At 58.8% G+C, this 12,778-nt stretch overlaps 1 protein-coding gene across 4 annotated transcripts in view; it reads left to right on the top strand.

Annotated features, from left to right (window-relative positions):
- RELA (RELA proto-oncogene, NF-kB subunit) overlaps positions 1 to 12,778 on the top strand; it is a 23,936-nt gene extending 11,158 nt beyond the window's left edge. For 2 of the 4 annotated variants that reach the window (XM_073351677.1, XM_073351676.1), the window contains exons 2-11: positions 5,144 to 5,188; positions 6,332 to 6,483; positions 7,102 to 7,250; positions 7,618 to 7,709; positions 8,497 to 8,634; positions 8,930 to 9,034; positions 9,479 to 9,691; positions 9,826 to 9,906; positions 10,353 to 10,451; positions 10,644 to 12,778. In XM_073351677.1, the coding sequence (XP_073207778.1) occupies positions 6,391 to 6,483; positions 7,102 to 7,250; positions 7,618 to 7,709; positions 8,497 to 8,634; positions 8,930 to 9,034; positions 9,479 to 9,691; positions 9,826 to 9,906; positions 10,353 to 10,451; positions 10,644 to 11,257 (1,584 nt within the window). In that variant the 5' untranslated portion in view covers positions 5,144 to 5,188; positions 6,332 to 6,390 and the 3' untranslated portion in view covers positions 11,258 to 12,778. Of the gene's footprint in view, positions 1 to 3,801; positions 3,824 to 5,143; positions 5,189 to 6,331; positions 6,484 to 7,101; positions 7,251 to 7,617; positions 7,710 to 8,496; positions 8,635 to 8,929; positions 9,035 to 9,478; positions 9,692 to 9,825; positions 9,907 to 10,352; positions 10,452 to 10,643 lie in introns of those variants that run through there. The other 2 variants (XM_073351675.1, XM_073351674.1) reach the window with 2 other exon arrangements.

Raw genomic sequence — 12,778 nt, 5'->3', positions numbered from 1 at the left:
TATGATGATGCACAGAGGATGGGAGTCTCACAGCCCCCAGCTACCCAGCCTAGTTCTGTAGCTCAAACTGTAATGATGCTGTCCTAGTCTAAACTAGAAAGGATTTGTCGGTATTGCCAAACCAGTACAGTCATGCCGGCAAACCTTCCTAGTGGAGACTCTGCTTATACCGGCAAAACACTCCTTATACCGGGTCCCTGAGCAAAACAAGCCACTGACAAAAGGACTTTTTTATCATTATTATCAGTGCTCTCAGTCTGTTTGCTGCTGTAACCGTATCTGCATTGGAGCTTTTGCTAGTATAAAATGTTAACAGATCTCACCCGTGACATTGCTTTTACCAGAAAACGTTTTGAGTGTCGATCTGGCCTCAGTCTTTTAACTCGGGAAATCCCCAGTTCAGTCCCTGGGCTCAGCCAGGATTGTGGCTGTCCTGCATGTGTGTATTTTACATACACACTCCCCTGTATGCACCTCTCGGGCATATACACAGGGAACAGAAAGTACCTACTTGGGGACAGAAGTTGGATAACATGAGGGCTCTTCAGTTCGGCAGTCAGAGGTGTAACGTGATCCAGCAACTGGAAACTGAAGCTTGCGGAATGCAGATCGAAAATAAGGCAACATATTTTTACCAGTCAGGGGAATTCACCAGTGGACCAACCGTGGGTTGTGGTGGATTCTGCATCACTGGCAATACTTAAATCAAGATTGGATGGTTTTCTAGCAGATCTGCTCTGTCCCGGATGAACTAATTCCAGGCCAGCCTATCTTATATATAGGGCCCTACCAAATTCAGGGTCCATTTTGGTCAATTTCACTGTCACAGGATTTTAAAAATCATGAATTTCATGATTTCAGCTATTTACATCTGAAATTTCACAGTGTTGTCATTGTAGGGGTCCTGACCCAAAAGGAGTTGGGGGGGTGGGGGTTGCCAGGTTATTGTAGCGGGGGTTGCCTTCAGAGCTAGGCAGCTGGAGAGCGGTGGCTGTTGCCCGGGAGCCCAGCTCCGAAGGCAGAGCTGCCGCCAGCAGCGGTGCAGAAGTGAGGATGGCCTGGTATGGTGGTGCCACCCGTACTTCCGCGCTGCCGCCTGCAGAGCTGAGCCCTCGGTCAGCAGCCGCCGCTCTCCAGCTGCCCAGCTCTGAAGGCAGCAGTGCAGAAGTAAGGGTGGCATGGTATGGTATCACCACCCTTACTTCTGTGCAGCTGCTGGCGGGGCGCTGCCTTCGGAGCTGGGCACCTGGCTAACAGCTGCCACTCTCCAGCTGCCCAGCTCTGAAGGCAGCACAGAAGTAAGGATGGCAATTCTGTAATCCTCCTACCATAATCTTGTGACCTCCATCCCCCCCCGCACCTCTCTTTTGGGCCAGGACCCCCAGTTTGAGAAATGCTGGTCTCCCCTGTGAAATCTATATAGTATAGGGTAAAAGCACACAAGAGACCAGATCGCAGTGGGCCCGTCTGGCCTTACAGACGATGGACACACTCTCCTACTCCCCTGTACATACACGCATGATTGTCATCTGCTTTGCAGACAAGCAGGACACAAAGGCGGTTCCTGACGGCATCCCAACTTTGATGGCTTTTGGGGAGAGAATGGGGGGGTACTGGCCCCAGGGGTCAGTGGGGAGACAGAGCTGGGTTGTCTCTGGAAGGGGACGGGAGGAAAACCTTGCTGCCTCCCAGACTCATAGTCCCCACTCCCCTCCCAGAGCTGCAGCTAGAACCCAGGAGTCTGACAAGTCACCAAATGTTTCCTGAAACTTGAATGGACCTGCATATGGAGGCAGCAGAGCCTGGTCGGTGCATAAAGCACAGGACTCCTGGGTTCTTTTTGCCACCTTGATGAGCTGTGTCACCTTGGACAGGTCCCTTCCCCTCTCTGTACTTCAGTTTCCCCTCCCATCCTTTCTCTGTGTCGATTGTTAGATCTCCAGAGCAGGGACTGTCTCTCACTGTGTGTCTGTGCAGCGACCCCCGTGACGGGGCCCAGCACGACTGTAATTCCCGTAATTCATAGAGATGAGAAGTCCCCATCTAGTTCCATTCTGTCCCCTCCGCTCCAGCACCCAGGGCAGGATTGTCCCCCAGGGCTCCAGTTCTTTGTCCTCTGTGTGCTGGGCTCCTGCCACTCCCCTGGCTGGGGGGCTGTCAGCCCAGCCTCTGGCCACAAGATTCCCCGCACAGAACAAATGTCCTCAAGGGAAAAGAATTGTGTTCCCTGTGCCCCTCCCTCTGCATCCCAGCAGCTGCAGCATGCTGGGAGGGGGCATGGATCCTAGGGGACTAGGGCTCTCTATTCCCGGAGCTGGCAGTCCCGGGATCAGTGGATACGTATGGGGCAGTGGTTAGAATATTGCCCCCCACCCCTCATTATTTCCACTTTAAAAACTTAGTGCTGAAACAGGCAGAAAACTCCCTTCAGGTGCCCTCGCTCCTGACCCACAGCCCCCTGCTAGGCCAGTCCTGGGCCCCCCCAACAGCTCTGTTGGAGCCCCTCCCTCCTGCCCCACAGCCCTCTGCTAGCCCAGCCCTGGGTTACTCCTCCCCTCCCCCACCACCTGTGGGATTTGAGTTGATATGAAATACAGATTCTGTTGTTCTTCCTCTTCCTAAATTGCTGCCTCCCTTGGTCCCTGCACAGGCCCCATAAATCACCTCCCACTAGCAGTGCTGCTGGGACAATGGCACCTGGTTAATGAGTGAGCTGGGCCCCTTGGGAACCAGGGTGCAGCTCCCAGCTCTGCAAACAGAAACCGAGGGCACTAACTGCTGGTCTGAGCCAAGCTGGGAGCCCCTGGGCTTGGCGGAATCAGGCTGCAGACCTGGAGGCCTCAGTGTGTGCTGGGGGAGCTCAGTAGGGGGCGCTCTCCCCTCACAGTCTGCGCTGGCCCCAGCCCAGAGATGAGGGTGCCATGCCACAGGGAGCGGGCTGGGGGAGCTCAGTAGGGGGCGATCTCCCCTCATAGTCAGTCCTGGCCCCAGCATCCCTGCCTGGTGCTAGGGTGCACGGTGCTGCAGATGCACCCAAGGCTGTGATGTCTTCGCCCAGCAGAGGAGTGGGGAACTGGAGGGCAGCGTCAGTTGCTTGTACGTGACAGGGCAACCGGCTGCCCTCAAGCGCCGGTCAAGTCCCACTTCTGGTTCTCAGCAGCTCGGTCTTCCTAGGAATTCCCTGTTGGAGCCTTTGTTCCATGGAGGTGCTCTGTGGGGACTGGGGGCTCAGGGCCCTGCCTGGGAGGTGGTTGGGGCACCCAAAACCACGGCTCCTCTCCCAGAGCCAGTAATGAGACCCAGGAGTCCTAAATCCCAGTCCACTGCTCTAACCACTAGTCACCATTACTCTCCTAGAGCTGGGACTTGAACCCAGGAGTCCTAATACTTACTCCGTGCTGACCTGCCTGCATCTCTGCTGGGTCAACACTCCCGACTTACGCTGGTATAACTACATTGCTTAGGGATGTGGGAAATTCATCCCCCTGAGCGACACCGTTAACCGACCTAACTCCCAGGGCAGACAGCACTGAGTCAACAGAAGGGCTTCTCCCACCTACCACCCCTACCTCTTGGGGAGCTTGAGTACCTACGCCGACGGCAGATGCTGCAGCGCTGGAAGCGTGGACGAGCCCTACATGATGGTGCCCCACTCCCTCCCCACTTGGAAGGATTTGGGTGTGTCGCTGGGCAGGGTCCTTCACAAACGGGCCAGGCCCTGATCACCCCATGCCTGAAATCCACACAGATCACCTGGCTGGGACAACATGCACCAGGGAGAAGGCAGGGGATTGTCTTCCCAAAGGAAGCAACCAGAAGCCAGGTGCCTGGGGGTGTTCAATGGGAAAACCCTGTGTTGTATAATTTATAAACAACCTCCCACGATCCGCCCCAGAAGTGGCTGTATCTCAGTGCCAGGAAGGGATCCCTTAGGTGTGTTTCTGAAAGATGTGTGCTTGGGAGGGGACGCTCTCTGTAACAGGGTTTGTCTGGTGCTTGCTGTTACCCAAAGTTGGAGGCCTCTCTGGTCCTGTAGGAATGACGTGTCTAGTGTGCGGCCCATTCTACAGCTGCTATAAAAAGCATGCCTCATTTCATCCTCCAACGAAATGCAGCCACTTCTAGGGTGGAGCATAGCAGTGTACAAGAGCCGCACAGCAACGCCACACAAGGGTGTCTGGGGCGAGTAAGAACAGCTGGAACTGCCAGTGCATCTAGGGAGAGCAATTGAATTGCCTGAGCTGGAAATTCCCCAGGACAGTGGGGTTGAGGGGTCAGGATCAGCACAGTGTCCCCTAGTGCTGCACGGGGGCATCTGTGCCAGCCCTGACTGCAATGGGAGAGAGCCTGTTTCCTTCCGCACTCTTTATTTCTCTTGGAGGCGTGCCAGCTGCATCCTGACCTGGCAGTGCCTGCAGTCTGGGTGCCCTGTGACAATTGGGAGTGGTGCCAGGCTGGCAAAGGCCCCATGTGAGTTATGGGAAAGGGCAGCACTATGTAGGAGTTGGGACTTTGCCACCTCTGGGACAGGATCTGAGATCAGGAGCTTTTAACTCCTGTCATGAGCCCCCTGCACTGCCTGCCCACTTCCCCAAATCCTCATGCTGCCTGGACATCAAGGGGTGAAATAGCCCTGAATGGAGGTGCATGTCACTTGGCATGTGAACCCCCATGTCCAGGACACCTCCCACCCCAGAAGATTCCATTCTACCTCCCTGAATAACCCCCTTCTGTTTTAACCCCATTCACCATTATCTTTTATTTCTAATTCCAAATGACTGTGCAGCTGCTAGCCAGCCATGTGCCTACCCCAGAGACAGTTGCATCTCACCCCCACTCTTTCCCCTGGGGAAGCATGAGCCCTGTTGCCGGTGGGCAAGTCAGGATTCTGGGCAGCAGGGGACAGCATGGAGGACCTCATAGAAGCATGTAATAGGCATGGGGAGTGAGAGTAGAGAGGATGAGGTGCAATACAAGGTCTGTACACTAGGTGGAGCTGATTGATGGCAAGAGAGCTGTTTTTCGGGTTGGGAAAATACCAGGGCCCTAGCTGCATGCTGTACCTGTGGAACTCCCTGCTGCAGGAGGTTGCAAAAACCCTGGCTCTGTCATGCCAGTAACCACTCCCATTCTTGCCTTTCAGACCTGCTGCCACTTGCCTTCCTCCAGCAGGACTGGGGCCTCCAGGGTGAGTCATGATTCAATTTGTGTAACTAAACTGAATGTAATTAACAAAATTATGATTGTTAATAATGTATTTCACTAGCAGCTGCCCTCCAAGTCTGTTATGTCTTTTGAAGCATTAGTCCCTTGCAAAACCATCTCAAGCACTAGAGATTATCCCCGTAGAACCGAGGAGTCCTGGCTCCCAGCACCTCCTGCTCTAACCCACTTGATCCCACTCTCGTCCCAGAGCCAGGAATAGAATGCAGGAGGCTGCTGTGCTACAGTGAGTGGGGCAGAGGTTCAGTAGGGGGCACTCTCTCCCCAGAGTAAATGCTACCCCAGTACCGCAGCATGTCTCTAGGGTACGCCGTGGTGCTAGAAATGCCATTCACTGCAGGAGACACAAGTGTGACACTACATCTCAGCACCAGGTGAGGGATGCATGTCTAAACAGCCTCCTTACCCCTCCCCAGAGGCGGCTGCATCTCAGCACTCTGGGATCCTGGTGTCAGGGGTTCCCCAGCCTGGCGGGGTGGGAGTTGGGATGACTCATTGTGGACTCTGGATTAGTCACATTGTGAGGTAGATTCCTGCAGCGGAAGCTGCAGTCGGTGGCTGTGCCCTGAGTGACAAGGTTCAAGCCTGGCTCTGGATGGAGATCTCCTGGGGACTCCATCTCCTCCCTGCAGGGCTGCTGGCCTAATGCCAGCGAAGTGTGACATGGGGGGCTGTACATACCACTGTTGTGTTAAAGCTCCAGTCAGGGGAAATCCACAAGAGGGAGTAGCTGCCCCAGACTTGACAGGCCTGTGCTGAGATGTGGGGGCTGTTTATACAGGGATCCCTTGCCTCATGCTGAGCTGCAGCCACCTTGGGGGTGGAGAAGGAGGGGTGCATAGGGGCTGTTCAGAAGGACTCCTGGGTTCTGTACAGTTCTGAAAGAAGAGTGGGATCTAGTGGATAGGGCAGGAGGGGCTGGGAGTCAGGACTCCTGGGTTTTATTCCCTAGTTTGGCCACTGACCCAATCCATGTGCCTCAGTTTCCCTCCATTGGATTTACGTCCCTCAGGCTAAACCCATTGCTGATTGCAGAGGTGTGGGCACAGGTGGGTGATGCCAAGGGTGGGTCTGTCCATTGCTCATGTCTGTCTCTCTGTGCCCTCAGACCCTACCCCCAGCAGCACCCCCTACGTGGAGATCATCGAACAGCCCAAGCAGCGCGGCATGCGCTTCCGCTACAAGTGTGAGGGGCGCTCGGCCGGCAGCATCCCCGGGGAGCACAGCACTGACACCACCAAGACCCACCCCACCATCAAGGTCAGCCCCTGCCCTGCCCCAGTGCACCTCTCCCCCACACTCCACCTCAAGATCAGCCCCTCCCTGCACTCACAGACAAGGTCTTTGCACCTCCAGTGCCCCCTCCCAATCCCTCACTTCTGGGTGGGTGGCCTGGACCCCCTAACGAAATCCGGGGGGAAGGAGCACTGCCTAAAGGATAGAGCAGAGAACTGGGAGCCAGGACTCCTGGGTTCTATCCCTAGCTCTGGGAAGGGAGTGGAGTCTCGTGGGACAGAGTAGGTGGGGTGAGGGTGAGCTGAGAGCTAGGTTCTCTCTCTGGCTGTCTTGATTTGCTGCATGACCCCAGCGTGTGCTGCTCCCCCACTCTGTGACTCAGTCCCCCCCCACGCCCCCATGAGATTTGAGGAGGGTCTCTGAGTGTTAACACTCCCGAGCTCCCATGTGGAGCAGGACCCCAACAATGCCTGATGCCAAAGGCCCCAGACCCCTGCAACTGCAGGGGTCATGGCTCATGGGTGCGGTGAGTATGGAAGGTCTCAGCCTGATTTCCAGTGGGAATGGGAGGGAGGGGCTCCTTTCCAGCCCTGCTGAGGATCCTTGGAGCCCCTAACCTCTGCCTCCTTCTCCCATCCCCAGATCAATAATTACACAGGCCCCGGGAAGGTTCGTATCTCTCTGGTGACCAAGGACGCCCCCCACCGACCCCACCCCCACGAGCTGGTGGGCAAGGACTGCAAGGATGGCTACTATGAGGCTGAGCTTTCACCTGAGCGCAACATCCACAGGTGAGCTGGGACGCCTGGGTTCAATGCCCAGCTTTGGTAGGGGCGTGGGGGTCTGCTGCAGTAGAGATGTGGGGCTGGAGTCAGGACTCCTGGGTTCTGTCCCTGGATTGGGGGACGGGTGGTTGTCGAGTGGGTTAAAGCGGGGTGGGGAGCCAGGCATCAGGACTCCTGGGTTCTATTTCAGCTTTGCTGCTGATTTGCTTTGTGGGAAATTGCGGCACTACGATGGGAGGGGCCTGACCCAGGATCTCTCAGCAAGTCGGGCAGAGCTGGGGACGGAATCCAGGGGTCCTGCCCCCCACCCTTCCCGGGGCTGGGCTGGCACCGTGCAGGGAGGAGCGGTGGGTAACTCCTGCCTGCATCTCAGCTTCCAGAACCTGGGCATCCAGTGCGTGAAGAAACGGGAGCTGGACGAGGCTGTGGCACAGCGCATCCGCACCAACAATAACCCCTTCAATGGTGAGTGGGGGACTGCCTGGGGGTGGGGCAGAACCAACCGCAGCCCCTTCCATGGGGGGGACTGCCTGGGGTGGGGCAGAACCAACCGCAGCCCCTTCAATGGGTGGGGACTGCCTGGGGGGGTGGGGCAGAACCAACCGCAGCCCCTTCGATGGGGGGGGGGGGACTGCCTGGGGGGGTGGGGCACAACCAACCGCAGCCCCTTCGATGGGGGGGACGACTGCCTGGGGGGGTGGGGCACAACCAACCGCAGCCCCTTCGATGGGGGGGGGGGACTGCCTGGGTGGGTGGGGCACAACCAACCGCAGCCCCTTCAATGGTGAGTGGGGGACTGCCTGGGGGTGGGGCAGAACCAACCACAGCCCCTTCGATGCGGGGGGACTGCCTGGGGGGGTGGGGCAGAACCAACCGCAGCCCCTTCAATGGGGGGGGACTGCCTGGGGGTGGGGCACAACCGACTGCAGCCCCTTCGATGAGTGGGGGACTGCCTGGGGGTGGGGCACAACCAACCGCAGCCCCTTCAATGGGGGGAGACTGCCTGGGGGTGGGGCACAACCAACCGCAGCCCCTTCGATGGGGGGAAGGACTGCCCGGGGATGAGGGAGAACCAACCGCAGCCCCTTCGATATAAGGGGGGCCAGAGCCAGTAATAGCCCCTTCAGGCAGTGTGGGAGGAGGAGAAATTGCCCAGGCAGGGTTGGAGCCACGGATCCCGGGAGAGGGGAGGTGGGGATGGGGATCTCAGCCACCCTGTGTGAGCCTCATTGCCCCTCTCTTGCCCCCACAGTGCCCCTGGACAATCAGAAGGGGGACTATGACTTGAACGCCGTGCGGCTCTGCTTCCAGGTGTGGGTGCAGGACCCTGTGGGCACCGGGCACCTCGTCCCGCTGCCCCTCGTGGTGTCACAGCCGATCTACGACAACCGTGAGCCCCGGAGGGAGGGAGCCGGGCCCAGCTGCAGGGGTTGGGGGTGGGGGTCACCAGCATAGCAGCGGGGGAGAGGGTACCTTGGGGAGGGTCCTTGGCCCAGAGATTGGGGAAGTTGGTGGGGGTCTCTGGAGCGGCAATGGGGGGTGGTACAGGAGAATGGAGGGGCTGAGGGTTGCAGTGGGGAGGGGGTGCCTAGCACATGGATATGGTGGGGTCCAGAGGAAGAGACTCATGTGTGCCCCCATGATGGTTTGTATTGGGGTCCCTGACTCCCCCTTCCACTCTCCAGGAGCCCCCAACACGGCTGAGCTGAAGATCTGCCGGGTCAATCGCAACTCGGGGAGCTGTCTGGGTGGGGACGAGATCTTCCTGCTCTGCGACAAGGTGCAGAAAGGTAAGTGCTTGGGGGGGAGCCGTGAGGCTGGGGCTTACTCCCTGAGGGTGTGGGTGCAGGCCTTGGGCTCCTAGCGTGTGGTGGGGGGATGAATGAGTGTGCTGGGCATGCCCAGAGGGGATGAGTACAGAGGTCCTCTTGTTCCATCAGGGCACAGTTGGCTTTATCCCCAAATGCTGGATCTCCAGCCTGGCTCCTCCCACAGGGATGGTGACTCCAACCCCACCCCACTCCCATACACTCCCACCCCCCAAGCAGCTGGCTCCATTGCTCTTTGATGCGGAAGCCAGTGGTTAGAATGGGGCGGCCTGGGGTCTATCCACAGCTCTGGGAGGGCAGTAAGGTCTAGTGGTTGGGAGGCTGGGAGCCCAGACTCCCGGGTTCTATCTCCAGTTCTCCCATTGGTGCCTGCAGCCCCCTCACCTCCCCTTTGCCTCCCCCCAGAGGACATTGAGGTCCGATTCTTCAAGGACTCGTGGGAGGCCAAGGGCTCCTTCTCGCAGGCAGACGTGCACCGGCAGGTTGCCATCGTGTTCAAAACCCCGCCCTACCAGGACCAGGCGCTCAGGGAGCCGGTGACGGTGCAGATGCAGCTCCGGCGCCCATCTGACAAGGAGGTCAGCGAGGCCATGGAGTTCCGCTACCTGCCAGATGAAGGTACCAGGGGGGCCTTTCCTCCACCCTGGCTCGAGGGCAGCGGGACTGGCTGGCTCCAGGGGTGGGGAATGTGACCCCACCCCGGGGCAGGGCGGAATCAGCCCCCAGGGCTAAAGGGCCATGCTCTCCCCTAGGTGACTTCCACCGCATCGAGGAGAAGCGCAAGCGAACGCGGGACACCTTCAAGAACTTTGTGCAGAAAGCGCCTTTCGCAGGTGAGGCCAGGGGTGGGCGATGACTCTTAACGGGCATGGGGGGCAGAGTATCTAGGGGGATGGGGAGGAGATGGGGGGGGTCTCTTTGCTGGGAGGGGGGAAGGGGTGGTCTCTGAGCTGGGCAGGGAGAGCCTTTTAGCTGGGAAGGGGGCTGGGAAGGAGGGGCTCTTTGGGGGAGGGCAGCTCAGGAGGGTGGGTGGCTCTTGAGGGGCAGGGGTGGGGGGGTCTTAGAGTTGGGCTTCAGGCACCTAAGCCAAGGGGGGTTGAGGGAGAGGAGACTGAACCTGGTTGTCTCTAGTACGAGGGTCGGGGGTATGACTGTGGTGTTGGGAGGTGGAGCCCATTAGTCTCCTACATGGAGGGGGAACTGAGGGTGGCCTCGCTGCTGTGGGGGGGTCCTCTGCTCTGGTGCCCCCCCATGTTACTGACCCTGTCTCTCCTCCCAGCAGTGGTGGTTCCGGAGTCACGCTCCCCGCGTCGGATTGCTGTCCCTGCCCGCACAGCTGCCATGCCCAAACCCAGCCTCATCCGACCCAGTATGAGTGGTAAGGGGGCTCCAGCCACTCTACGCAGGGTGGGGAATGGGCCTTTCCCCTCAAGGGGGCACCAGTTTGGGGGGACTGCACAATCCCCCATAATGCTTCTCTGTACCATGCTGTCCTAGAGGGGAGGCACTGGGGTCCCTGCCCATGGGATTGGCCCCCCCACCTCCCAGCACTAACCTCTCCCTTCTCTAGGTCTCACCGGAATGGCGGGCGCCATGGGGCAGCTGCCGACCATCCAGAAGCCGCAGGCCACGGCCCAGCACCCCCCCTTACCCTTCACCGGGCCCAGCCGAGCTCCTCCTCCTCCCACCCCCCAGCTGGGCTTCAGTACAGTCAACCTGGAGGAGTTCTCCAGCCTGGGCATCTCAAGCCGGGCCCAGCCCCCACCCCCTGCTCCCGAGGCCGAGCCCAACTTTGACCCCTTCTTCCACCTGCCGTTTGAGGGCGGGGGCGACTCAGTCGCCATGGAGCTGGGGGCCTTGCTGGAGGACACCACCTACACCAGCCTGGAGTCCATCAACACTACTGAGTTCCGGCAGCTGCTGAGCCAGGGGTCGTCCACCGAGGGTGCTGACGGGCACAGCATGCTCCTGACCTATCCCGAGTCGATCACCCGCCTGATGAGCAGCCAGCGTGGTGTGGTGGGCGTGACAGGGGAGGAGCCACAGGGCAACGGCGGGGGTGGGGGGGCCAGCGGTGCCAACAGCTTCATCAACGGGGTCCTGGGCGGCCTCCCGGAAGAGAACCTCACCTCCATGGGGGATCTGGACTTCAGCGCCCTGCTCAGCCAGTTCAGTTCCTCTTAGTTGGGACGCTGGGAAAGACGGACTGACGGTGACACCCCCCCACCTGGCTCTGCGCAAGGGACTCGGGGGGTAACTGCTCATCCACCGAGAGCCCCCCCACCTCCCACCGGGGGGATCGGACTCTGCCCTGGACTCAGTCAGTTCAGGTCCCCCATCCGGCCTGCCTGGGCCTTGTATTACTGGCTTCGTTTGGCTATCAATCTCACTGTCCGCCCACCCCATGCCTCCCCAGAGCCCTGCTCTGTATCCCCCCCCACTCCATCCCCTGCACTACGGGGGGTCTCCCACTTGTCAGGCTGAGGGGGCAGCGCCAGGGGTTAGTTCCCTCCCCTGTTGCAACGGGAGGAGCAAAGAAGAGCCTGACCCTCTTTTCACAGGAATAGAGGGGGGAGGAGCAGACAATGGACTGATCCATTGTCAGGACTGGGAGGGGACAGGCTTCACCCATTATTCACAGGAGGGAAGAGGAGGGGAGTGAAGCTGCCCTGAGCTTCTGGGTTCCTTCTGCTCTGTCCTCCCTTACCTGAAAACTGTTGGCTGGGGTGGGGGAGCTCTGCCTTAGCTCCTGCAGCAGCTCTGATTGGCTGCCTATCCCCATTCCCAGCCTCCTGGGGATGGGCAGCCAATCAGAAAGGGTTCCCTCAAGGCAGGGCTGAGGGGTTCTGGCATCCAGACCGGCTCTGTGTTGTGGGTGTATTGTGGGAGGGGGAATTCTCCTTCCCACCCTCAGAAGGTGCCTTAGCAGAAGCAGCATTAACTCCCCCCACCCCTTTGCAGCTGGGGAGTGTGAACAGGACCCCTCCCACCCAGCAGAGGGCCTGTGGTGAGCTGTGGGAGACCCAGCACCCCCTTGCTGGGGGGGTCTCCTCCCCCTGTTGCACATTGGCTTTGAGAGCTCTGCAAGCTGTGTAAGGGGGATGAGGGTTGTTGCTGCACCTTGTTTCGGGGCATTCTCCAATTCTTGTATTATAATGTGCCTTGCCGTGCGGTAGGAAGGGGTGGCACTGCCCCTCCATGCCTAGTGCCCCTGGATCTCCCCATCCCTGCTCCATGGCTCAGAGGACTCAGCTGGGCCTGCGGTTGGGGTGGGGGCAGTGCCCAAAACAGCCAGCAGTAGGTGCCCTGTTGCACAGAGCACTCTTCCAGGTCTGTAAAACGAAGCTGGCCCTGCTAGGTGTCGTAAGAGAGGCTATGAACCTATCAGAGGCTCTGAGCTACTCCTCCCGCTGGCACCGGCTTGCAGCAGGAAGGCCCAGAGAGTAGTGCTACAAAGCACCTGGGCCCATCACGGCCTCCTGCCCCTCTCTGCATTCACCATTGCAGGGTTTGTATAGCGTTCCTCACCCTATATTTTGGCTTCCACTGTCGTTTGTCTTACTATTGGCTAAATGTAGCTGGACGGTTTTAACCGTGAGTGACACGTATTATTAATGTATTTGCTATCTCTGGGGCGCAGGGACTTGCTTCCGTGCCCAGTTTTTCCGCTGACTTATGTTCCTAATAAACCTGAGTCAAAGCACA

Source organism: Lepidochelys kempii, chromosome 7, assembly GCF_965140265.1.
Source record: "Lepidochelys kempii isolate rLepKem1 chromosome 7, rLepKem1.hap2, whole genome shotgun sequence".
Classification (NCBI taxonomy): domain Eukaryota; kingdom Metazoa; phylum Chordata; order Testudines; family Cheloniidae; genus Lepidochelys; species Lepidochelys kempii.
Note: the sequence above shows the minus strand (reverse complement) of the source record. Positions and strands in the feature narration are given on the sequence as shown.